General features: G+C 37.8%; 2 protein-coding genes across 6 annotated transcripts; both read right to left on the bottom strand.

Annotated features, from left to right (window-relative positions):
• Positions 1–4,715: 4,715 nt before the first annotated feature.
• On the bottom strand, positions 4,716–11,565 carry LOC105044445 (glutathione hydrolase 3). The gene is made up of 7 exons (XM_010922348.4): positions 11,307–11,565; positions 10,833–11,185; positions 7,714–8,232; positions 7,201–7,436; positions 6,480–6,744; positions 5,887–6,024; positions 4,716–5,167 (listed from the first exon to the last, which is right to left on the bottom strand). The coding sequence occupies exons 1-7, from the start codon at positions 11,407–11,409 to the stop codon at positions 4,889–4,891; spliced, it is 1,893 nt and encodes a 630-aa protein (XP_010920650.2). The 5' UTR covers positions 11,410–11,565; the 3' UTR covers positions 4,716–4,888.
• Positions 11,566–14,901: 3,336 nt separating this feature from the next.
• LOC105044444 (UDP-glucuronic acid decarboxylase 6) lies at positions 14,902–21,160 on the bottom strand. 5 transcript variants are annotated; one of them, XM_010922345.4, is made up of 13 exons: positions 20,885–21,158; positions 20,634–20,751; positions 20,308–20,394; positions 19,203–19,290; positions 18,786–18,877; positions 17,742–17,806; positions 17,573–17,661; positions 16,811–16,888; positions 16,576–16,669; positions 16,353–16,419; positions 16,217–16,280; positions 15,981–16,021; positions 14,902–15,349 (listed from the first exon to the last, which is right to left on the bottom strand). In XM_010922345.4, the coding sequence occupies exons 2-13, from the start codon at positions 20,721–20,723 to the stop codon at positions 15,158–15,160; spliced, it is 1,047 nt and encodes a 348-aa protein (XP_010920647.1). In that variant the 5' UTR covers positions 20,724–20,751; positions 20,885–21,158; the 3' UTR covers positions 14,902–15,157. The 5 variants fall into 5 exon arrangements, with proteins under 5 accessions (XP_010920647.1, XP_010920646.1, XP_010920645.1 ...); XM_010922344.4 differs by having other exon boundaries at positions 20,634–20,773; positions 20,977–21,157; XM_010922343.4 differs by having other exon boundaries at positions 20,977–21,157.
• Positions 21,161–23,005: the final 1,845 nt, after the last annotated feature.

Below are 23,005 nucleotides of genomic sequence, written 5' to 3'. Positions count from 1 at the left end.
GAGCTATGTCTGGCCTCGTACATACCATTGCATACATCAAACTACCTACTGCTGAACTATAAGGCACACTTTGCATATCTTCTTTTTCTTCATCAGTAGAAGGACTTTGTTTACTACTCAATCTAGTAGCAATAGAGAAAGGAGAGCTAACCGCTTTGGCTTTATCCATTTTGAATCTTTGAAGAACCTTTTCAATGTATTTTTCTTGTGATAAATACAGTTTCTTTGTAGTTCTTTCCCTAGTGATCCTCATGCCAAGAATTTGCTTAGCAGGCCCTAAGTCTTTCATGGCAAAGAACTTGCACAACTGTTTCTTCAGGCCATCAATTCTAGAAGCATTCCTACCAACAATTAACATGTCATCAACATAGAGTAAAAGAATAATAAAATCAGCATCAGAGAATTTTTGCACAAAAACACAATGATCAGTGGTAGTTTTTGTGTAGCCTTGCTCCCCCATAACTGACTCAAATTTTTTTGTACCATTGTCTGGGTGCTTGCTTCAAACCATAAAGACTTTTGTTCAACTTGCATACAAAATCTTCTTTTCCTTTTACTCTAAAACCCTCAGGCTGTTCCATGTAGATCTCCTCCTCCAAATCACCATGGAGAAAAGCAGTTTTTACATCCATCTGCTCAATCTCCAAATCAAGACTAGCAGCTAAGCCAAGAACAACCCGAATAGATGACATTTTCACAACAGGAGAAAATATTTCTTCAAAATCAATTCCTTTTCTCTGACTGAATCCTTTAACCACCAATCTGGCTTTGTACCGTGGATGAGAGTTATGTTCTTCATGTTTAACTCTATAAACCCACTTATTTTTTAGAGCCTTCTTGTCTTTAGGCAATTTCACTAGCCCATATGTATTATTCTCATGCAAGGAATTCATTTCATCTTGCATGGCCTCAATCCACTCCTTTTTCTGCTCACTATCTACAGCCTCTTCAAAACTCTCAGGTTCTCCTCCATCAGTCAATAAGACATATTCATCAGTGGAATACCTAGTAGATGGCTGTCGTATTCTAGTAGATTTTCTGAGTGGCATTGTTGGAGAGGTTTCTATCACTGCTGGCTGATCATGATCATTATCATCTGTCTCATTGTTTACAGGTTCATCTGCATATTGTTCAAGGACTGGTGTAGAAGGGACTATCTCCAAATCAATCAAATTATCAGTGTATTGAGGCACTGATTTCTCAGTCTTGTCAATATCCTGTATTGTCTGGTTTTCTATAAACACAGCATCACGACTTCTAATGAGTTTCTTGCCAATAGGATCATAAAACCTATAACCAAACTCATCCTGACCATAACCCACAAAAATACACTGTTTTGTCTTCACATCGAGCTTGGATCTCTCATCTTTGGGAATATGCACAAATGCCTTGCATCCAAAGACCCGCAAATGATTATAAAAAATATCCTTGCCCGTCCAAACTCTGTTGGGTACATCAAACTGCAAAGGAACACATGGTGAGAGATTTAATACATGAACAACAGTGTTTAAAGCTTCTCCCCAAAAGGATCTAGGTAACTTTGCTTGTGAAAGCAAACATCTGACTCTTTCAATCAAAGTTCTGTTCATTCTCTCAGCCAACCCATTCAACTGTGGTGTCTTTGGTGGTGTTTTCTGATGCCGAATACCTTGCTGTTTGCAATATTCATCAAATGGCCCTGAATATTCACCCCCATTATCTGTACGGATACATTTCAATTTTTTTCCTGTCTCTCTCTCAACTGAAGCTTGAAACTGTTTGAAGACATCTAATACTTGATCTTTATGCTTCAAAGTATAAGCCCACAACTTTCTTGAATGGTCATCAATGAAAGTAGCAAAGTAAAGTGAACCACCAAGTGTACTTGTCTTCATAGGACCGCACAAGTCAGAATGCACCAAGTCAAGTATGTTCTGCTGTCTAGAAGAAGGATGTGACTTGAAAGACACTCTATTCTGTTTTCCTGCTAAGCAGTGAGCACACTTCTGCAAATGTGTACTCATCATACCAGATAATAGATTCTTCTTGACCAATAAAGTCATTCCCTTCTCACTCATATGACTAAGTCTTTGATGCCACAACTCTGTTTCACTCATATTCTCTACTGCATTAACAATATCTTTGGAGAGCCTTGCGTGCAACAAATACAAAGTGGAAAACTTCTTGCCTCTAGCTACAACCATAGCACCTTTGGTGAGTTTCCACTGGCCATTGGAGAAAATATTACAAAAACCATCATCATCCAGTTTACTTGCTGAAATCAAATTCAAACGGATGTCTGGAACATGCTTCACATGCTTGAGAACTAATCTGGTACCATTGTTTGTTTCTAAGCAAACATCTCCAATGCCAATAACTTTAGCAACACCGTCATTACCCATCTTCACAACCCCAAAGTCACCGGCCGTGTAAGATGTAAAGAACTCCTTTCGAGAAGTAATATGTGTCGAAGCACCACTATCAATCACCCAACTAGTTTCGTCATATGCTAAGTTGACAATATCACTATCATAAACAAGAAGAAAATCTTCGGTAGTGGTGGCAACTCGTCCTTCATTGTTGTTATCATCATTATTTTTTTCTTTATCTTTATTATTTTTGTTCTCTCGCTTTAACTGTCTGCAAAATCTTTTGATGTGCCCTTTCTTACCACAATGATAGCACTCAATATTTGCAAACTTATTTCTGGACTTGCTTCTGCTACCTTCTTTATTCTTCGGCCCACGGCTCTTACTTCTCCCCCTGGTCTCAGCAACTAGAACATCTGACTGTGAAGAGGAATATTGTGACTTTCTTCTCATCTCTTCATTCAAAACACTACTTTTAGCCATATCCATTGTGATCACACCATTAGGAGCTGAGTTAGATAACGACGTTCTAAACGTCTCCCATGAGTCCGGTAGTGTACCAAGAAGCCATAAGCCCTGCACTTCCTCATCAAATCTAATACCCATAGCAGCTAGTTGATTTATGATTCCCTGAAAGGTGTTCAGATGATCTGTCATGGGGGTATTATCTCTATATTTCAAAGCCATCATCTGCTTGATTAAATACAGCTTATTATTTCCAGTCCTCCCTGCATATAACTGCTCAAGCTTAGTCCATAAAGTTCGTGCATGTGTCTCTCCAATAATGTGGTTCAATACATTATCCTCAACCCACTGTCTGATGTATCCACATACTTGTCTATGTATCAAGTTCCACTCTTCATCAGTTTTATCAACAGGTTTTTCAGAAGCAAACACAGGTAAGTGGTATCCTTTCACATAAAGAACATCCTCCATTTTTGATTTCCAAACAGCATAATTAGATCCATTCAAATTGATCATTCTACTTGAATTAACTTCCATTGTTCGACACAGGACAACGAATCAACGAACCTGGCTCTGATACCACTTTGATGGAAATTTAACAAGTAGAGAAACCAAGCAAAATATGTGAAAGATGCAGCGAACAAATCAAACACAGAAACACCAAGATTTACGTGGAAAACCTCCTCAATATGAGGAGTAAAAACCACGGCCCGACACCCACAACTTCTACTATAATCAAATAATGGGAATACACAAGATTCCTCTCTAGTTATCAACAACCAGAGGCATACATCAACTTCTCAACACAATAAATCATCAAGAATCAATATTCTTGGCAGCCACAAACATCTAATGATGCAACAAGTGAAGTTGAGAAGATATTACCAGAAAATAGAAAAATTCTGAAGAAAACGGCAAGCAGAAACCAAAGAAAAAGGACTCCAATTCCGATCTCCACCGTCCAGATTGAAGAACCAGGTGTCGAGAATATGCAGACCAAATTTTAGTTTGATCCAACGGTGAACGAATTCCCGGCAACCACTTTTGCGAAGGCTGCACAAAAAAATCTGAAAGAGGAACGATCTCTCTTTTTGCCGTCTTATGTTTCTGATCTTCAAAAACTCTTTTTCTCCGTGGGTGCTCTCCAAAATTACCTTTTTTAAACACTAGGGTTTCTTTTGGAGCAAAATAAAAATGAGTCATCAATATGGGTTTTGACCCATATAGGCTTTGGGCCATTCTCCACATAGGAGAGACCCAACCCAACACCTCTCCCTCTCATAGTCTAGTAGCCCTTGCCATCACCTTATCCTCATTCTCAATTGCCACATTTAAATTCCATGCACGAGCTCATTAGATATGCAAGGCGACAAAATGATCTCAAGTCACCTGGGTAAAAATTCTGATTTGCCTTAGCTTTGAAGCTGTAGTTTTGTTGAGCCTGAGTTTTTCTTGATTAAGGCATGGTCATGACTTACTCGCTCTGGGGTAGGATGAATCACAAACAACGCTGTGTTGGATTGACCTGACTTGGTCTGTCTGGTCCATTTGAGTCCAATGTGGCTTTAGCTCTTCTTTTATGTCAAATATTGCACTAAATTAAGTGGCCTTTGTTGTATTGTCATGAATGTGGTTAATTATGAGGCCTCCAATCGTATTTAATTGGTTATATTGGGAATTTCTCTTCTTATGATATAAACTCATAAGGAATTAAGAAAGTTGGACAGAATACTTTAGAAACCCATGTACAGCCGATATATTGCACAAGGGGTGAACTAATGAGATTGATCACTCTTTATTTCCATGGCTCAATGATGAGATAAGGGGCTGATATTAATGCACGTTCCATCTAAAGAAACTTGACGTCGCCAAGCTATGGCAGGAGTCATTTGCTGACAAATAGGTATCGAAACCTTCAATCACTTTGCTATTAACATAACTAACGTATGCACAATGATAAAAGCATGCATGCTTCATTTGTTACAATTTCATGAATAATGTAAATAATCTGACAAGGGAAAGGCAACACAATATATTGTGTGGGGAAAATGGTTTTCTGAGAATTGTCCTCGGAGCTACAGTCCTGCAGGCCTTCCATCTTTCCTTGGGTCACTGACTGCAGTAAGCATGCCGTGGAAGACACCAACATCATTTATTTCCACCTTCTTACTCCCTATTTGTTTAAGAACTGATTTCTGGAGGTCATGTACCACAAGTTGGCACACTGCCCCTCCTGAAACACTTCGAAGGTGATGACCTCTCTGCTCCAAGAACACCTTTGCCGCCTCCTTGAACTCTATAACCTCTCCATCGATCGCTGTCCAGTTCTCATAAAGCACCACATTTGGTATCAGCTGCATGGTTAGATGTCACACAGACAGTGCTGGTGTTAGTCCAAGGTTTTGAATTTCATGGTACTTTAACATAACAATTATTAAACTGGAAAATAGTCCTCTAAATTGAATCAAAGGGCAATCCAACTCCTAGTAACTTCATCAGACCGAAGTATCTGCTTAGGGTGTAAATCCTAATTCTTAACCTGAAAACCAGCTGACCTAATACATCGCCTCCAAGTTGGATCTGGGCCAAAATTTTAGCTCTCCCATCTGACGGTAGTTTGGCAGCCAAAACACTGTTTCATGTTTAACCTTTTACTACCAAGAGCCTTTTTAGTCACATAATAATACAAAGAGGCCGGATTATTTGATGGATGACCGTGGATGCCATGAAACATTGACAGAAGAAAGTTAAGGTGTCAGGCTTGCTAGACGAGCAAGTTCTGTTGTGTGGGGATGAAATATTTGGTTTTCGTCCATACATAACCATGGCACCGTTCACTGATTAGAGAATGAAAAGGCTAGGTGCTCTGCTTTCAGGGGCATGCGTGATAAGGACTCCAGAACAACAATATTGGATTTTTCTTCGGGGAAAAGTTGTGAGACCGGTGGAAGACCCAATAATCGAAAAAAAAAAAGAAAGAGACAATCCAGAGTTCGGTGATGTCCACTTAAAACAAGAATATTTTTAGGAGACACTCTACTCAAAACAAAAGCACAACAAAATTTAAAATTACCTCATGGTAGACCCTTGGATGTTGAACGGCTGCCAGAGGTTCCATTCCCAAAATAAAATGGTTCATGAAGACTTCAATGACTGCTGGAATTATTTTCATTCCACCGCTAGCCCCTACAACTCCTGCAAGCTGATTGTCCTGCATAGACGTAATCCTCTTGTATTAATAGGATAGACTGGAAGTAAACAGACTACTTCCAGATTAATGATCCAGATAGTGATTGCAGATCTAAATATTATCTTAGGATTAAGGAAAGCAATTCTTTTAGACTCTTTCCGTCTTTTTCTGTAATGGATGCATGCAATGGCTGTTAAAAAATTTCCTACACTCTCTCCATACTGTCAGTATCGAAAAAGCCCGGCTGGTTGAATTTAAATGGCTAATTTGCAGAATGCTTTTCATCCTTTACACCAGAAGGAAGATAATAGAATCCATCAAGTGCATAGCAAGATGAACAACAGGGAACTTCTTTAGAGAAAGCAAGGAACTAGTTTGCAAATGGGATAGTTTATACAAAGAATGACGTGTTAGTAAGAAAAGACTTAAGAAGAATGTGCAAATTAATTTAAAAGCCACATGGTGAGAGGCATTACCTTGAGGACAATGATAGGTGTCATGGAAGACAATGGTCTCTTGCCTGGCTCGATGAAGTTTGCTGGTGCTGGCGGAAGATGATCAGGAGTTGATTCTGTTGGTGTAGAGAAATCAGCCATCTCATTATTCAACACAATTCCTGTTGATGGTGAGAGCACCCCTGCTCCAAAGTACCAATTAACAGTACTTGTCATAGCAACCGCATTACGCTCAGCATCCACAATGCAGAAATGACTGGTTCCATGGTCCCGTAGCTGACTCCATCTAATAACAAAAAAATATACTAGCGATAATACTTATGGTGGTCGTGTTATACCTTATTACAGTTCTTGATAGAAAAGATTAACAATCTATGTGGATCAGAAACTGTGTCGAATTTATAATGAAGATGTTAGAAGACCCTTGAACAGGAAATGGGAGGACTTGAGGGGTCTGTGCCATCGAGGGAAGACATAAAATTACATGATTGGAAGTGGTGAAAAGAGTTCGTGGAAGCTCTATGAGATAGAGATCGAGGCCAAATGTTACCCAGAACTTACCATGGTGTAAGCTGAGTCATGTCTATGCATATGAATAGTACACTTGTCCTAACATGCTAAGCTAGTCCTTTTTAAGTCTTTCCACAACTTATGGAAGTGTTCAAGCCACACCGTGACAAAATTGAATACAAGCAGCAGCAGCTGCCGATAACAGCCAAAAAAAGGACAAGAAAAGCGGTACCTTGCCATATAGTAGCCTGGATTAAATGTTGTATTGTCGAGTATCTTTTGCTGAAGTTTCTCAGCGAAGGAGGGCGACAACATGTCAGAAACATATTGGGTAATATTAACAAAATCAGGGTCCCCAAGATTCATCCGCATGGCAAACATGTGCTTCATTGCTTCAATGAGATGATGGAGTCCAAGCAAGCCTTTCACAGCTTTCATTGACTTGTAGCTATCCAGAATGTTCAGAACCTACTTAACAGGCAATAAATTTCCAGATTAGAATATAAACAATACTTTGATACATCTTGGTTAGAATACTCTTACTTTGTGCATGAATCAATAGACAGACAAAATAACAGGCACTTCTATCCGAGGCACAACTGAGATAATGGCAACAGCACAAACGAATGCAGTCACTGTTGACCACATTATACCTTTATTAAGCTGCGCATATAACAGTTCATATCTTATGAAATAAACCAAGGAAACCGCATAATAATAGGAATTTCTTGAACAAAAAACTTACCAGGGACATTCCCACAGTTCCACTGGACGGTGGGTGCATACCAAGGATCGTGTAACCCATAACATTTGCTGCCATTGCCTCCTTGAGCTCAATTCTATAATTCCTCATATCCTCCATTGTTGCAACACCGCCAGCATTCCTCACATCCTCCACGAATTTCTCTCCAATGCTTCCATTGTAGAATGCTTGTGGTCCTTCGGTGGATAGCACCTCCAACGTATGGGCGAGTGCAGGATTGTAGCAAGTATCGTTGGTCTGCAGCAGCTTCCCGTCAGGCGCCAACACTCCTCGCAAGCCAGGGTCCGCCAATATGTCATCCTTGGACGACTCAATGGCATGTGCTAGAAAAGGTACCACCTCAAAACCCTCTCTTGCAAGTTCAATAGAAGGTTGGAAGAGAGCCTTCCACGGAAGCTTCCCATATTTCAGCCAAGCTGCATGGAGGCCGGCAAGTTCTCCAGGGATTCCCATCGAGAGCGCACCCTTTTCCTTAAATGATGGGTTCTTCTCATACATGTTCTGTTTCAGTAGCAGAGGAAATTGGAGACGTAAGATAAGCACTTCAAACACGGATGGTGGCTAACCACAAAGAAGCTGATAAATACTTGTTAAAATATATTCTACAACAATTTGTGCTGGAAGAGGTCTCCCTGCTATAACCATTAGTTTATAAAAGAAAAAGGAAAATAAACTAATCAAAATATTCTTTGTTTCTTTTTTCTGTTTCCGTGAGAAATATGCTAAAAATTCTACCTTCAGGTTGGACCTGGAGCAAAAATTCTAACACCCAGAGAGCTTTTAGAATATGGATGTTCCGTGATTTGATGTGTAATTCAGGCCACAGCTAACCATGACTAAATAAGAGGTTCAAACTAATCAAGCTGATTGAGAACAAGGGATGTGCAAACAAAAATCATATGAGACAGACGCTATAAAATATCGTATGAGGCAGGTTTCATAGTTTATCATATATTTTTTTTAACATCAATCTTAAAAAGAATAAATTTAAAAGATAATTTTTTTTCTACTAATAAAATTATTAATTTTGTGATTAAAAAATAATATTATTTTTTTCTTCATTTTCGACATATAATTTTTAGAAATATATACTACATGACTATATGATACATTAAATAAATTAATCATCAAATAACTCAATACATACTTACAAATAAATTGATACATGATTTTCAGAATGTGGAATTCATCAATGTATAGTATATAGCCTGATAATACATACTCTAAATTTTTTTTGATACACACCCAGCAACGACCTAATACACACAGATAAATTGATATATATTTTATTGAATTTAGTATTCACCAATACATAGTATATGACCAATTGATACATACCTAACAAAATATTCATCTGACGTTTCAATGCACATATTTAAAAAAATAATATATAAATTTCAGAACATAATACTCATCAGCATACAATACATAACCAAATGATATATATTAGATGGTTTACCGATACATTCTATCAGTTTTTTTTAATATACCCCAGTAACGATCCAATATATACCTATAGATAAATTGATCACAATTTATTTAATTTAGTATTCCTTAATATATAGTATATAATTAGTTAATACATATCTAACAAAATATATATTCGATATCCCAATACACATATCTAGATAAAACGATATATAATTTCATAAATTTTAAATATAAAATTCTTAGAAAAAAATTGAAAAGAGAAAGGGACAGTATGTGAGATTTAGAGAAAAAAGAGACTCAAAAGGAAGATCTTATGGATAAAAAAATAATTTGATGAGGAAGATAATGAATGGAGAGACTCGATGAAAAATAAAGAGGATATGAATGGTCATGAAGGGTCTTCCTTAAGTATGTTTTTTTTTTTTAAAAATTAATGGACTCCATTGGTAGGAGAAATTTAATCTCTATTTGATTTCTAAATTTTTTCTTAAAGATAAAAAAAAAAAAAAAAAAAAAAAAAAAAAAAAAAAGAGGCATGAGATTAGGCTCACTTATATGATCACCAGTGGTGCCCATCCCATATGATTTTTGTTCATGTTTCCATATCACTCGGTGATTGGTGCTTTACGCCGCTATATGAAAGATATCAATTTCCCTTTTATCACTTGGCATCATGTTTATGAAGCTGATTTTGTTGTGTATCACACACACACACACACTTTGTTGATACCACGGTTTGGACCGTGTATGCACATTAACACATGGACAAAAAGGCACTAATATGAAATTTTTAAAATTTTTCATATCACGGAAATCCTAAGCTGACGTAATCAACATCTTGTTGGCAGGCCGGATGTGGCCGATTAATTGAGTATGCTGTTCGCCCGGCCGCACCAAGAAGATGGAGTGCGACGAGGCTGCGATGACTCCGCTACCCCGCGCACCAATGATGTCCTACACTTCCCTAATTTACCGATGACGTTAAAGGCTGCCGTCATTGCCGCCGGACCTTGTACCGAGAAGAAATTTAAAAAAAAAAAAAAAAGTTGCCTTCAAACATGACACCAAAAAATAAGAGAGTTCGCACGCAGCCGAGAGAAACAAAGTCAGCTGGACACTCGGGCCCTGGAAGCGCCATGACGTTTCCAAGAATCCCCTAACGTGGGAGGGACAACTAAAACCCTCGATTTGTTTGGAAGCTAAAGATAGAACTACACGTCGGCGTTGTCATAAAAACCCAATCCCCTCCTGACAAGTGGGTGTAGGAATTGTTTCCGTCGTAGGGTTGGGCCCGACGTGTTTGCCAGAAAATAATATAAAAAGAAAAAACACCAGCGTCGATCGGAGTAAATCGCAGGGAGAGGGGAAAAATGGCCGCAAGGTAGCGTGAGGCAAATGCGCCACTGCTGTACGGTACGTCTGCTGGACAGCGGCAACATAGGCAGACGCTGGACCTACAACATTCGTGCTTGGACGAAAACATCGTGAAACACGATTCCTAAAGTCCGACGTGGATATCCGCTCGTGCGGTGGAACAGAAAGCTTCTGCCTCCCACCGGAGGAGCTAATCCTGCTCCGACGCTAAGAGGTCAAAAGATCTAGGGGCAAAATGGGGTAAAGAAAAAGAGGGGAGCATGCGGAAAAGGAGTGCTAGTGGGCTAAGGTGCTACCTTCGACGCAGCGGAGGGAGCGGTCTCCCGGGAATCGAAGGCCTCGGCCTTGCCGGAGTCCGACGATCGCACGATCATGAAGGCCCCGCCGCCAAGGCCACTCGACACCGGGTGCACTACCCCCAGGCACAGCGCTGTCGCCACTGCCGCGTCCACCGCGTGCCCCCCGGCCCTCAGCGCCCCCACCCCGATTTCCGAGCACCTCCCGTCGTCCGCCGCCACCACACCCACTTCCGATTCCACCAACTCCGGCCCGTCCGTGCTCCCCAACCGATGCCGTCTTCCCTCGAAGCTCACCTGCACCCGATCCCCCACGAATTCGTCGACGACCACGACGAGAAGTAGCCCAACGGCTGCCAAGTATCAGAAAAAAGATCGTGTGAGAGAGAGAGAGATCGAGAGAAAAAAAGATCCGGAAAAAAGAATCGGCCGGGATTTGAGGGCGAGAGAGATAGAAAGTAGGGCGGTTGTTACCGAGGAGAGCTGCGACGACGGCGGCGATCCGCCGGCCGGAGGTGGTCCGGGGGGGCGCAGGATGGCCGAGGAGGGTGGATTCGATGTCATCGTGCGCGGCCATCGATGGGCGCGAGGGCGGACGGATAGAAAGGGGAGCGAGCAGAAGGCGAGGAAAGGTACAGATTCTGAGCTGGATAACTGGCGGATGATTTATAGGAGAAGGAATCTAGGAAAGGGGCGACAGGTCCATTGCTCTGTTCTTCCGTTGCACGGAAAATTACGGAAAGGCCATTCAGGCAAAGTTAGTTGGAGCGGAGACGCAACGCCTTCCGCATGCGTGAAGAGAGAAGGGCACAGTGGTAAATACTGTAGGCGCCATGGTAACTCAACGTCAGATATTTATCTCCGTTTTGTTGTAGGTGGCGTCTTAGTTGTACGATCGTTGGGCTGTGGAGATATTTTTAATTAATTCAAAGAGGGAGTGCCCTTATCATTTGCCTCTCTCTATTTTTATTTTTACTTTTTTTTTGACGAAAAACAGAGGATTGTATCATCCTGGATTCCTGGTGCAAATACATGCATCCGCATCAGCGTGCAACATATCCCCGAGTTCCATATCATCTCTCTTTGTTTGGGACGTGACGTGATGTCGAGCCTTTTGTCTCACGGTCACGGAATCGTTAGTTGAAACTTGGACGGTTACTGGATTATGTTTTGGGGTGGACGGCAAGTTTAAAGGAAAGCATCTAATCGACGGTGGACATTAGATGTTGGGTTAAATGCTCTCTATATCATTCTTTCTATTATTTATTTCCCATCAAGCTAATATATATCAAACTGATCAAAAGATATTGAGATATGCAGACGTTGCATTTAACGAATGGCCGTTTCTATGAGTGAGATCAGGGAGAGGTTACCACCAGTTGGGTATTTTACATTTGCGAAAATAATTTAATGTGTTTAAAATTAAAAACTTGAAAAATATTAAATTCCGTTTCTTGAAAGCATCGCAAGAAGCAACTAATCAAAGACTAGGTTCTTCTACCAAAAAAATAAAAGACCAGATTCCGAGTAAAAATAATAATAAAGAAAAAACTTTCCGCAGGCCAATTGTTCACGTGAGAGAACGTCTGCGGTAAACGTGGCCTCGGCTGATCGCGTTTTCCATGCCTCAAATGCCGAACCAGCTGTCTATATTTGCTCAGCACGTACAAAATTTGTTGGAAAAAAACTTCATAATGACCTCTAACCTCATTCACGAGGTCACCCATGATCTCTCGCATAAGATGGTCAATCATGTAATCTGTACCTCAAATATCAACCACGTAAATTTTCAACAAAACTACAATTTGTTGTGATAAAAGTTCACAAAGTTTGAATGCAAAGTCCCAATTCGATTGCTCTAATCTCTTATCTCATTGGTGAGGTCACAATTCCAGAATCTCATATAGAGGATTTCCTACCATATTACATGTGTCTCGAATGTGGAAGAACACATCCAGAATAGTTACGAAGTTGTTGCCACTAGCTTTGTTAGAAGACAAGAAATTTACAGTTTCAAAGTGGGCAGGAAAATAAAAGAACTATTAATTGCTTGACGATAATGAAAGAAAATTGCTAACTCATCAAAGAAAAATAATTGCTACAAAGTCAGTCCTTGTTTCTACTGTGATGCTAAAGTGATCCGTTGCAAATATGCCACTCTCTTGTCAATTGCACTAATTGTCTCTTGCCATGCTATGTTAAAATGGTAATTTAATATCCAGCAACATATAATCAAGTCATTATGAAATGACCGTAAACTAAAAGGGAGATTGTTTTAATGAGATATGGGGTGCCTCTGTGGTCAATCCACATATTGATGGATTAGATTTTGCTTCAACGAGCTATTGCATTGTCGGAATCTGGAATTTAACAATTGATTATAAATTACTCCAAGCCAATGGGATCTGGAATGAACTGGTGAATGAGGTGGTATATCAATACTAGCGCTCCAACATGTGGGATAGTTTTTCTCCTATTATTAGGTAATTATTTCAGGAAAGATCCCCTTCACATTTAAAAAAGAATAAAAAAAAAAAGAATATATGAAAAATAGATGAATAATCTATTTCTATATGTCCTTCTTCTTCTTACATTCAATATTGCTTTAGTGGCATAAACAAACAATGCAATAGCTACTGAAGCTGTTATACAATTGCTTGCACAAGTTTTCTATTTTTTTTTTTTTTTTAAAGGATTCTGTAACAGTATCCACAAAAATTAAAACTTATCTACCTTAACACTTTCATGCTTGTGTATATACATATATGTTGCATGGATGCCTCGCTTAGAATTTGGATGCCTAGCTGATGGTATTAATAAATGATTATTTTAAATATCATTTGATACTATCATTCTTTTATGTTGACATTTCCTAAAAAAATTGTCATTCACTTCATATTGAGAAGAGCTACACTTTGTATAAATTTTTGAAGGATATTAATACAAAATGGTGAATAAAGTCATTTTACATTTTAAAAAATTATTCATTAACACCATTAGCCAATAAAAACTAACAAAAAGAGGTCCATGCAAAGTAAGAGAATTTAAAGAATTATACAAATAATAATTTTTCGAAGGTAAATATACACTAAGCTATATTTGCAAAAATACATATCCAAAAAGTCTCAAAAATTACCTGCACAAATGGACCTCAATCACTGAATACAGCATTGACTCGGTAGGATCACAACATCCAGATTTCAACTACCCGATTGTCATAGTATTGGTCTCTTTTTAAAGTATTGAGATATACTTTTCCCAAAAAAAAAAAAAAGGTATTGGGAAATACTTGCGATACTAACCTATGCGATGCAATTGATGGCCAAAATATGACTTAATTTGGGTTTCATCTCTTAACATTTTCTGTCCTCAAGTCTAACCATGGAACCAAGAATATTGGAACTATTTCAAGTGCGGTTACAGCATGATGAAATAAAAAAACTTCTATTGTTAAGTATATTGGAACTATCTATCACATTGAAAAAACTTCATAGCTGTCCAAGTATTAATTGTTAAGTGCTTGTAATCTTTCGTTGGGTTAGAATGAAAGGATAAATTACATTCTATCACGCATTTATGCTTGTTTTGTTCATTGTTCAAAATAATCATTATTTCTATCATGCTTCGTTCTTGGTCCGCGGTAGTCAGATTCCTGCTTTTCTGTGTTCAGAGCTGGCAAAATTTTCGCACTGCAAATTACTGCTAAAGTGCAAACTGTTAACCTAGACCGAGTAACTTGCACGCCGCCGTCATACAGTCCAAGCAATCAAACACAGCAAAAAAAACATAAATAAGTCTCTTGAATTAAATAATTAGTGGATGCCACAGTGTAAAGAACATCTTAACAAGACAATATTTCAGATTAGGCCAGCAACACAGTTGACAGGCCTTACTTTTGCATAATAATTCAACACCTACGCTGGAGATCGGATCAAAGATCAGACATCCAAAATTTTTAGTGGAAAGTGCTTCATTCTCAACCCATATACTGGAGATTGGGTTAAAGCATCAGGCATCCAAAACTTTTAGGGGCAATACTTTATTCTCAAGTCACAAGAATGGCCAAGAATTGCATAGCAGGGGGGGAAAAGCAAATTTATAAACTTTGTGCTTCGAGTCTTCATTATAACTGATGCTTGCTTACCCTCAAGCCAACCTTGCTGCAAGATTAATAATGCATTCCTCTGATTCGCTACTGACAATACATCTATCTGTTCATCAGATCGACACTACCCAAACACTTATTGTGAAGAAACCCAAGATGCATGCACTAGCAAAAATGCAGACTGGATGCAGTGAATCTAAAGTGGCAAAGGCTGTGGGGCCTAGTTGTTTTGCTTTTTGGGAACAGCAAGACGCTGACGGAAATCATCTTCCATGAGTGGCAGACCCTCGCGTAATGTTATCTTGGGCTCCCAACCAAGCAGTCCCTTCGCTTTTGCGATATCAGGCTTCCTCTGACGTGGATCATCAGGTGTATTCTCCACGATCTTCACTTGCACTGTTGGGTCAACCAACTGAAATCAAACGAAGGTTTCAATAAGTTATTACACTCTTTCAACATTTTTCATCCAATTACAAAGTAATTGTTTAAAAACTTTCTTATACTGCTCCTCTTTTTTTTTTTTTTTTTTTTGTTTTGAGACCAGTAAGGCTCCTCTACCCTGCCTAGCCTAGAGCCTAGAGCCTAGACCCGTGAGCAGACAGAGCCACTGCTTGTGGAACTGGAGATTTACTTATCGAGGGTTGAAATTGGGGTGTTACCATCAGGAATCGAAGAGGATATACCATCTAAACTAAATTTGGTGTTTTAGATTCCGCTTTTAAGTCGTGCCATCCACCAATTCGTTAAAACTAGGAGATATGTTATAATAAAGGTCAGAATCAGGTTAAAATCGCAACCCTGCTGAAGCTTTCTTTTATTGTAAAGCTCCAGAATTGGAGAATCTTGGTTGTTGCCATCTAATCACCACATAATGTGGCATATTGCACTACCAAGGGCATTTTATACAGACAGATTCTGCAACAGCTGCCCAACATGAAACTGATATTCTCAAATTTCATGTTGGGCGAATTATATGAAATATCGTGCAAACATCTTCAGCAGAAGTAAACAAGAATAATGAAGGATTTTGAGTATAAGCTGACCTCCTTCACTGTTTCTGCAAGCTCCATCATTGTAAATTCACCTACAATATTTGAAGCTAATTATAATTATCGAAGTCATTTGCCTCAACAAAATATAATCATGACATTGAAAAAGACGTTACAACACAAACAGTTGATCCAGTAAGAAAGAAAAGAGATGAAAAACAGGAAGCTCCACAAACTAAACAGGGCACCTGCTAACTAAGAGGAAATCAAAGAAAGTATTAATACATTACCTGGGTTTCCTATGTTGATTGGACCAGTGTGATCTCCTCCCATCAGGCGAATAAGGCCATCAACCTTCAATCAAACAACCACATCATACATGACACAACAGCACCTGAATTTCATTGAAAGAAAAAGAGCATGTACCATGTCAGAAACATAACAGAAACTCCGAGTTTGTGTTCCTGGTGCTTGGACTGTTAAGGATTCACCGCTGCATGACATCAGAAAAAGAATTCAGCAAAGACTATAATAATAAGACGAGCCAGGCAAAGATTGATTAGGTGACAGTCAAACAGGAAGTTGGAATGCATAACAAAAAGCCTCTAGAATTCTCTCAGAAAAAAGAAAAGGCCTTTGAAAGTGTTACCGGATTGCTTGAGCTATGAAATTACTCACTACACGGCCATCATCAATGTTCATGCGTGGTCCGTATGTATTGAAAATTCTGGCAATTCGAATTTCTGTTACAGAGGATCAATTAAAAGAGAGAATTCTTGAGTAGAAGCATCAGCATTCACAATAAACAGAACTCTCAGAAAAAAACCATTATCACATAGACACAAAAGCTCAGAAAAAGTTCGGTTGATAAAACAGTACACGACCTATGCCATGCTGCCTGTGATAATCAAACATCAAAGTCTCTGCCACACGTTTCCCCTCATCATAGCAACTCCTTACTCCTACAATCAATCAATAAAGCCAAAAAAATCAGAAAATGAAACTTTGATAATGATGCTCAAAAAATGTCAAATATAAATTCCAGCAAAAATTACAAGTATATGAAGGACATCGAGGTAATGCTACAGATATAGACAGAGAAAAGAAAAGAGACTATCAGCAAAAGAACAATGATAACATGCAGGACGTCTAAAACTATGCTATGTAGTGTATGGAACAAAAAATAATTCACATTGCAATACTAATCAATACAAATTAATTCAAAAGTTAAAATCCTAAAGAAATGGAGTAATGTCCCCAAATAATATATGAGAATGATGTGCCATGTATATCAAACACAGTATCAATTAACTATCCTCTAATTAAAAATCCTTCCTGCACAACATGGCACAAAGATCAAACAAGACCAATTATTTTAAGTGACCGACTAAGACAGCTAAAAGTGCTTCAAGAAACGGGAAATGATTTTACAAGATCATCATAATCTAAAGGACCAATCTTTATAACAAATTGCTTCACATATAGCAGTTTACCTGTGAAAGTAGATTAATAACAATCCACAGGTTTAGTTGAGAATGAAATGCCACAGTAGAAGATCTCAGGGGAAACTCAGTGGTTAACACAAAATTACCAGCAACATTTAGAATAACAAATTCTGAATTACTTGCAAGAAGAATTCAACATACCAATTGGATTAACATTGCCCCAATATTCTTCCTTCTGCGGATGCTCAAGAGGGTCACCATAAACCTCTGAGGTTGAAGTGAGTAAGATCCTGCAAGAAAAAAGTGAATGATGGATATAAATGTCAACCCTGACAGAAATCAAATTAAGCACCATAAGTTGAGAACTTACCTTGCTCCAACTCTCTTTGCAAGCCCCAACATGTTTAAGGTGCCGATGACATTTGTCTTTATGGTCTATTCACATATCATATTTGAAGTTATCACTTCCAAGTTCAATAAGAATTGACTTATAAACAAATAAGTTTCAAGCTCATGAACTATAACATAGGGAGGCAGGACAGAAAAAGAATTTCCTTTTATAAAATATATTCTAGATTTTGATTCAAGGACATGCTCTATTTTTTGTGGATGTACTTTTTTTGTCTGTCTCTCACTACATAATGCTCTTGAGAAAGTCTCAAAGGATTTGTACTTCTGGAAAATGTACTTCTGGAAAAGATTCATTCATCTTTTGGCTTAAGCTTAACAAAAGGGGTCCTGACGATAGATATTATAGACATGCAACTTGGTGTAAAATAATGCAAGTGTGTCAGAATGGAGATTCACATGCAGAGACACACAAAATGATATAGAAATTGGAGTTAGCTAAGGCCCCTCGACAAAGATTCAATTGAGAGGGCTTCTCATTCTACAGCAGATACCAAGAGCAGAAGAATAATAACCTATGCAGTTGGGAAGAAATGCTTCAACATATGAGAATATGCAGAAAATTCAACACCAAAATTGTCAGTAATGATGAAGCAAAACCAGGCTCACAAGTTGTGTGCCATGGAATATATTTTGTAATTTTAGCACCTGGCTTTCCAAGCTTCTACTACTGGAAGTTGTTTCCTGTACTTGTTTCATCATTAGTGAAAATGGTTAAGTCAAAATTCTAAAGCTTCAATAACTCTATGAAAACTGAAGTAGGCTTAGTGGCTGCTAACCATTTTCAATAGACAATTTTGTTTTGAAATGAAGAAAGTTTGCTAAAACATGGACTCATTGATCTTACATCAGATGGTAATGCAGTAGCAGTATGAAACATATGATAGAATTACAAAAATATAAAATGGTCCAATTCTTGACTTATCCTAAGGAATCGTCATCATGCATTAACATTCCTATAATGGTATAGAAATACTAATTGAATTTAATTTAAGAGGATACACACCTTTACAGGGTTGTACTTGTAGAAAATTGGAGAAGCAGGGCAGGCAAGATGATAGATCTGATCAACCTCTACCAGCAATGGTTGCGTAACATCTAAAAGGAAGATAAAAGTATTTAGTAACATGTAACAGGCATTATGTTCATAGATGCAGTAAAATCTATTTAAATTGATGAAAAATTTATATGAATATTTTCTAAGATGAGATAGAAAATATACTAAGAAGTCACAAAATGGTCTCACATTCAAAACAAGGGAAAAGGTCTGAAATTATGGAATTCAAGAAATTTTTCAAACATCACCAAGGCTTTTAAAATAAGAAACTCATAGAAGATCTTAAAAAAAGTGTATAAATAACAATTAATTCATAATGATGCTATGTAAGCATAGATATTTTCAGATTTAGGCACATGAATTTACCATGTCGAATAAGCTCAAATCTTGGGTGCCCGATCCACTTTTTGAGGTTGTCCTTTGAACCAGTAAAATAGTTATCCACAGCAATAACCTGGGCATAATAAAGGAAAAATGAACAAAAGCACTTTATCAAATAAAGTACGAGAATTTGTACATATGGCTTCAGATAGAACAGATTGACCAGGTAGAAAGAAACTCAAGCGTTGCCATGCTTGGAGAAGATGTTGTCTTTAAGAATCACATAGAAGCATTAAATAACACTGTACCTTAGCAGCAGCATAATTTAATGTAGCGATGTTTTCTTTCTGTTATGATTGTCAATGAGAGATAAATTTTTTGCCGAACACACCACAGTTTTCCAACTACAATTATTCTTCTCCTCATTAACTTGCAAGCAATGCCTAGTGTGAGAAAAAAGTGAAGGGAAATAACAGAGCTTTGATAGTAAAACTAGTTTTGAGCCCATGCATTGCACACAGGTTCTAGGTCTGATCATATTGAAAAAAAATTATATATAAATAATAAAATAATATTCATTCAAATTTTTAGTGTCATTTCATATTCTCAACTATCTACATAAATAGATTTTAATTGTAAAAATGCAATAATACCAAACATTAATAACATAACTTAATTCATATAAACATGATTTAATGTAGTTTTTTATTAATCTAAGGCTTGAATTTAATGCTTGAAGGATTATTAGGTAGGAGGACACAGGAGGACACATGGCACAGAAAAAATTGCTTACATGGACAATCTCAAATGCTAAGAAACGTTCTCTCAGTTTCTGCTTTATAATATATATATTAGATTAGATTAGATATATTAGTTTAGATTAGATTAGTTAAATAGGTATGGATCGTGGACTGAACGGAGGTAACAGATCAATGCCAGAGAGGATACACTGAAGGATCAGATCATTGAAAACAGGATAAGATCCACGTTCTTGGTATTTTGACTGTCATCTAATCTTAACTCCAGGGACGTTGTATTCGTGAAGAAGACTAATCGAGTTAGTTTGAGAAGATTGCGCATTTGAAGGTAGTAATAACCACTACCAACGATATTAACACCACATACAGAAGTCAGCGGAACAAAAAAATACCTCGTGTTTCTCATTTTCCATCAACTTGTCAACCAGATGAGACCCAATAAATCCGGCACCCCCAGTAACCAAGATCCGCAGATTAGCCTGCGAATTTTTGTGTTAACATGACAGCGAGTTAGCATGCGACAATACCAACACTTCCCATCAAACGTATGATCAGTGACAAATCTTAAAGAACTTTATTTTTGAACTTCATCTTCAAAAAAGTTTATAGAACACCAATGCCTAAGCGAACACATGCACATGAATCTCTTCCATGAAAAATCTAATCCTTGCGACCATACATTTGCAACAATGGTTAATTTATCTTAAACTAAAATAACCTGAAAGAACTTGGAAAATCGCAGAGGAGAAGGGGTCGGAGGCGGCCGCGTGATGGTGTGCTGGTCCCCATTGGATGACTCCTTCGCCATCGCTCCGATCTCCGCTCAAACAACTGGTCTGCAGCACTCGTTTCCCAACCCTAAACTCATCAGATTTCAACGATCAAAGTAATCTTATAAACAAAAATTAATTAAAATCCAATATCAACGTATCAGATCGAAAAGGTGAGATAACCCTACAGATCCAGGACCTTTATATCGAGCACGCGAGCCGGCTACCGCCAACAACCGATGCAATGATCAAAACATCAAATTAAGGAAGCAAAGCCGATGAGAGCGATACCTCAACGATTACGAGATCTCCAATCGGATCCGCAATTACGGTGTTCGAATACCTTGGAGAGACAGATATGCTGGTCGACTCCTTGAATTGATGATGGGAGATGACAGAGATTATCACAGTGAAATGCAGGAGATTTGCAGATCTAGTATCAATCGGCGGTTTCGGTTAAACTTTTCTATCTTATCCTCCCAGAATGCCGCTGCTGAGCTGGCGCTAGATGGTTTGACTTACACCAGACATCTTAAAAAATATTAGTGAAATTCTTAAGGGCCCGAACGTAGCACCCAGAGACAAACATATGCTACCTGTTAAAAAGATTATTGGCTTTCACATCATGACTCATCATATTTGGGACTGGTCTCCTTCCGATCATCTCATTACCGGAAATACTATCACGTTTTGATGGAGTGGGGACCGTCTGACGCGGAAAAAGTTATCCGTTGGACCCGGTCCAGAATTGATCAAGAATAGTTTCTTATTTTTTTTCTTACCAATACGCTTTATAATGTATTTTATGCTTTTTCCTCCTTGACAATATATTTGATGCTTCTAATTGACCAACTGTGGACTAGATTCAACCAATAATTTCTTCTGACGTTCCAACCAAGGTGGTGTCGCGAGATCTACGTGATAGCTGTGGCATTAACTGAATTATAGAGTTATTTTATTTGATTTGATATTATTATTATTATTATTATTATTATTATTATTGGTTCTTAAGACCCTCACACCTCCCACAGTATATCAAACCGGATTCAATAGGTTTGGATGTTAGTTGGTTATCAAAATTAATATCTATATTTATTTTATATAGATAAAGATAAAATTAGATATCAAAAATATAAATATAAATATAAATATAAATCGAATAATTAAATTTTATGATCACATAATCAAATATATTATTAAATAGATGATAAATCACATTAATAATATGTTTATATAATCATTTATTTTTTTTAAATTTATGACTACTATATAAAATTAAATAGGATAATAAATAGATTTGGATATTTCTATATTGATCAGATAGTTGCCTATCTTTATTCATATCTATTTTTTTTTTATGGATGTAGACATGAAAATAGATATAAATTAGATGTTCAGGTTTCTATTTATATTTAAATAGATTTGGATATAAAAATGAATCTATATAGATATTATCCCATTCATTTTTAGCCTTAGTTGCTTAGCCCTAAATCAACTCTATGTACTTACTTTAGTCCTTTCTTTCCGCTTCTCCTTTCTATTTCGACCCTTAGTCAGATTGGGATCTCAAATGAGAGGAGTATAGATAGGTTATGCAGGCATGTTTTATTATCAATTAAATAATATCTTTTGATCATTTTTTTTTCAAATATAATGAAAACTCATGAGACCCATGAAAGAAGGAAAAAAAATACACGGACTACCATCTAATAAATTGAGTATTGACAGTTTCTACTATGATAAGAACCCTGATGTATTGGGATAACTATGATGAGAATTAAAATCCAAATTAAAATGCAGGCCAGCAAGATGATCTGCTAGTTGGTTGTCCACTATTAGCATATGGTCTGGCTAGTTTTTTTAGATGAGATGCAGGATCACTATAAAATTTGAGAGCTTGTGCAAGCATAAGTTCAAAGAACTGAAATATACTCCAATAGATTTTTTAGGTGAAGTCATAAATCTTTTTAAATTACATCAAAGTGGATTTAGCCCATGACATACATAGGATTCGAGGACAATGGAGTCCTTTTAAAATCGACCAAATTCCAAGCATAGTATTTATTTGGATTTTGCTATGGTGCTCCAAAAGTAATTTTAGTCTTTTTACGGTTTATCTATTTCTGATCATCGGATTAAATATGAAACTATGGGGGTAGTGGGAACTACGACCGTGGGGAGAGGGGCACGGTCGTAGTTCCCACAAAGGAGCCGCAGGTGCCATGTGTGTGGGGGGGCGGGGGGACGACACGGGGGGTGTGTGTGGATGGGAATTGCGATCGTGGGGGACGCACAGAGGAGCCGTAGGCGACGCATGCGT

The sequence above is a fragment of the Elaeis guineensis genome, chromosome 5 (assembly GCF_000442705.2).
Source record: "Elaeis guineensis isolate ETL-2024a chromosome 5, EG11, whole genome shotgun sequence".
Classification (NCBI taxonomy): domain Eukaryota; kingdom Viridiplantae; phylum Streptophyta; class Magnoliopsida; order Arecales; family Arecaceae; genus Elaeis; species Elaeis guineensis.
Note: the sequence above shows the minus strand (reverse complement) of the source record. Positions and strands in the feature narration are given on the sequence as shown.

Excerpts from the sequence above, each read along its gene's own strand:
- LOC105044445 (XM_010922348.4), bottom strand. The coding sequence starts at position 11,409 with ATGGCCGCGCACGATGACATCGAATCCACCCTCCTCGGCCATCCTGCG. Across the intron at positions 7,437-7,713 it reads GAACTGTGGGAATGTCCCTG|GTTCTGAACATTCTGGATAG; the intron begins GTAAGTTTTTTG and ends CCTGTTAAGTAG. Across the intron at positions 6,025-6,479 it reads CACCTATCATTGTCCTCAAG|GACAATCAGCTTGCAGGAGT; the intron begins GTAATGCCTCTC and ends ACGTCTATGCAG.
- LOC105044444 (XM_010922345.4), bottom strand. The coding sequence starts at position 20,723 with ATGGCGAAGGAGTCATCCAATGGGGACCAGCACACCATCACGCGGCCG. Across the intron at positions 17,807-18,785 it reads ACAAGTACAACCCTGTAAAG|ACCATAAAGACAAATGTCAT; the intron begins GTGTGTATCCTC and ends ATATGTGAATAG. Across the intron at positions 16,022-16,216 it reads AATCAACATAGGAAACCCAG|GTGAATTTACAATGATGGAG; the intron begins GTAATGTATTAA and ends CAAATATTGTAG.